We start from the raw sequence: 3,909 nt of genomic DNA, 5'->3' as shown, positions 1-3,909 counted from the left end.
TGTGGCGAGGCTGGCTCGGCGCAAGTGGAGATGAAATGCCGCCCCTTAGGCAGAATGAAGACGATTCTACCAGGTTATAAAACTTCAGTTTACTGTATTTATAAGGTGGACAGGGGGTATACTTATATGATTTTAATACACTTTAGAAGACCTGTACTGTCATATATATATACCTAAATATGCTTATTGGGCCTGTCAGTGTCCCTTTAATGTCATTTAATTTTAAGAATTCATCTAAACCCTTTTTAAAACTACCCCCCGTCCCTGCTGTGACCACGTCCTGAGGACGTCTATTCCACAGATTCACAGTTCTTACAGTAAAGAAGTTTTGACGCTTTGAACTTTTTCTTCTCCAGTCGGAGGCAGTGCCCCCTTGTCTTTAGAGGGCATTTTACATGGAACGTTTTTCCCCATATTTTTTGTATGGCCGATTTATATACTTGTATAGGTTAATCATGTCCCCCCTTAGACGTCTCTTCTCAAGACTAAATACATTTAATTATTTTAATCTTTCTTCATAACTAAGACCTTTCTTCTTTCGCAGGATAATAAATAAGATGGAGAACACATCGTACTTCGGTGAGTTGCACATACTGCCTTTTGCCGCTAGACACCAAGATAAGCCGTTCCTCTTCAGTCTATTTCTTTGTATCTACACCTCCGGGGTGTTAGTGAATGTCACCAGCATTGCTGTGATATACCTGGACACCCGCTTACATAACCCCATGTACCTATTTCTTTCTATGCTGTCGATGGTGGACATCTGTTATACAACCGTCATTATCCCGATGCTCCTGGACATGCTCTTCTCTACAGGCAACAAAGTATCACTGACGCAATGTTTTACACAAATGTTCTTCTTTTTCATGGCTTGTGGAGCGGAGGATATCATTATGTTCATCATGGCATATGACAGATATGTCGCCATTTGTAGTCCTTTACACTATACCCAGATCTTCAGCCAGAAGAACTGTCTCCTCATAGCCATCGCCATCTGGATAACCGGCGCTCTGAATTCTTTCTTATTCACCATGTCGGCCTCAAACATGTCTTTCTGTCGGTCCAACACAATTCAACATATCTACTGTGATTCCAAAGCTCTGACGAAGATCGCCTGTGTCGGCACCGAACTCTTCTACGTAGTCATGTATCTGGAGTTACTTGTATTTGGTGTCGGGTCATTTGTGTGCAGTCTGACCTCTTACATAAAAATCCTCAGTGTTATATTAAGAATGAAATCGGAAGATGGAAGGATAAAAGTCTTCTCCACCTGCTCATCCCACCTTGCTGTCCTTCTTCTGTATTACAGCACAGGAGTCTCTGCGTTTTTGATTCCCTCATCAGAACAATCCTATCTTCTGGATCAGATTTTTACTGCATTGTATTCTACACTTACTCCTATACTCAATCCCTTAATATACAGTCTACGAAATAATGATGTCAAGAGGGCTCTGCTGAGATTACTGGGGGTCCACAAAAGGTAGAAGCGAGGAAGTCCTAAGAAACTTTAAAGGAATAAAAAATTGGTTTGCACCCAAAACTTCTACACACACAATATACAATCCTTGACCAAAGGTTTATTAAAATTTGACGATGACCTTCTTGCTTGCTGAACACCTCATTTCAATACTATAGACCTAGTTCCATACAGATTTTCACACACAGTTGCTAGGAGACGATCGGGCTGGAGACCTGATCATTACTATTTTCCCTTATAACATGGTTATAAGGGAAAATAATAGCATTCTTAATACAGAATGCACAGTACAATAGGGCTGGAAGGGTTAAAAAAAATGACAGCGGGGCCCGTGCAGTGACTGTATTCTTCTACACGGGCCCCGCTCACTGTATAATCTTATCTCTAATAGTAAATTGTTATGCATATAATCGCATAATGAGCGCTGTGTATTACTTACAACTACAAGCGCTCGCCGCTTGGTAGGTAGCAGAGAGGAGGGAGGAGGCAGGCTGGGAGGACGGGCGCTGGCAGTGTGAGTCATACGTCACGCGCCTGCGCCGCCCACTTTATGAATGAAGCAGGCAGCGTGGGCGCATGACAATTTACTATTAGAGATACGATTATACAGTGAGCGGGGCCCGTGTAGTAGAATACAGTCACTGCACGGGCCCCGCTGTCATTATAAAAGCAGATGCCGGCCCCCAGCCCGTGTATTGAGGTTCATTCACTACAGGGACACTTATGGAGGGGATCTGTGGATGACACATAGCATAAGATGCTATATATGTGTCATCCACAGATCCCCCCCATAACTGTCATACACAGATCCTCATAACAGTGTCATCCAGAGAGCCCAATAAGAGCCACCCACAGATCCCCCATAAGTGTCACCCACAGATCCTCCATAAGTGTCACCCACAGATCCTCCATAAGTGTCACCCACAGATCCCCCATAAGTGTCACCCACAGATCCCCTATAAGTGTCACCCACAGATCCCCCATAAGTGTCACCCACAGATCCCCCATAAGTGTCACCCACAGATCCCCCATAAGTGTCACCCACAGATCCCCCATAAGTGTCACCCACAGATCCCCCATAAGTGTCACCCACAGATCCCCCATAAGTGTCACCCACAGATCCCCCATAAGTGTCACCCACAGATCCCCCATAAGTGTCACCCACAGATCCCCCATAAGTGTCACCCACAGATCCCCCATAACAGTGCGTCACCCACAGATCCCCCATAACAGTGCGCCATCCACAGATCCCCCATAACAGTGCCATGCACAGACCACAATTAGTTCAAAACCCACCAAAAGCACAACTTTTGGTTAAAAAAATAGTTTTTCTTATTTTCCTCCTCAAAAACCTAGGTGCGTCTTATGGGCCGGTGCGCCTTATAGGGCGAAAAATACGGTAGTCTCCTGTGCTAGTTGGATCCATTTCTTTATCACATTATACACTGCTCGTTTCCATGGTTATGACGGCCCTGTAATCCATCAGTGGTGGTCGTGCTTGCACACTATAGAAAAAAGTGCTGGAATATGCGCACTCCAGTGGTCTCGGCTGCCAGACAGGCCAGCGTTTTTTCCTATACTGAGCAAGCACGACCACCGCTGCTGGACTACAGGGTGGTCATAACCATGGAAACGAGATGTTTATAATGTTATAGAAATATTAATCCAGCCAGCAAAGGAGGCAACATGGAGAATCACAATACATTAGTAATGCCTTGTAGTAAAGGGTATGTACGCCTTTGGGGGCAATTTTTTTTATTATTGCATACTCATTTTGAGCTAAAAATATTTTTTTTAATTGATCTTTATAAAAAAAAATATAGCGTATTTTTTTACTGTACAGAGCTGACATGCTCTAGAAGCATCCTTCAGATTTTGTGTCTTTTCCGTCAGACCAGGAGCTGCCGGTCTCCTTATCTCTGCTCTCTGACCTCCTAAACTCTTATTATAGCTCAATCCTTATCTTACTGATAGGAATGTGGCTTAAATAAGTGTTTTTATGACCTCTCAGTATAGTTTAGAGATAAGGTTTATTAGATGAGAATAGAAGGATCAAAATGGAATATAGATCCATCCCACATGTTCGAGGCAGCATAGAACATTCGAATTGGAGCAAATCCGGAAAAAGTATTTAAACTGACAAGATCCATGAGAATGTTGACCACTGAGGAAGGAGTCGCAGTAAACTCTGAAACGCGTATGGTAAATACTTCTCATGGAGATTGAAAAGTGACATTATTAAACAGACAAAGAAATTCTGGAGCGCTTCAGTAAAATCTAAAGAACCAATGGGGAAAAGGATCGGTAATCCAACAGACAGGTGGAACGCCGACTTAAACCAGACACGTGGGACGCTGAGTCAAGTAGGGCGGTGCAAATAGGCATATCCGCTGTCTATCCACCGAAGGTTCCCAGATTCAATAAAAGACATA

At 43.5% G+C, this 3,909-nt stretch overlaps 1 protein-coding gene across 1 annotated transcript; it reads left to right on the top strand.

Annotated features, from left to right (window-relative positions):
• Window positions 1–557: 557 nt before the first annotated feature.
• On the top strand, window positions 558–1,484 carry LOC122945516 (olfactory receptor 1-like). Its single transcript, XM_044304580.1, has one exon. It carries the CDS (start codon window positions 558–560, stop codon window positions 1,482–1,484), a length of 927 nt encoding a protein of 308 aa, XP_044160515.1.
• The last annotated feature ends 2,425 nt before the right edge of the window (window positions 1,485–3,909 follow it).

The sequence above is a fragment of the Bufo gargarizans genome, chromosome 8 (assembly GCF_014858855.1).
Source record: "Bufo gargarizans isolate SCDJY-AF-19 chromosome 8, ASM1485885v1, whole genome shotgun sequence".
Classification (NCBI taxonomy): domain Eukaryota; kingdom Metazoa; phylum Chordata; class Amphibia; order Anura; family Bufonidae; genus Bufo; species Bufo gargarizans.
This window is presented reverse-complemented; position numbering and strand designations above follow the sequence as displayed.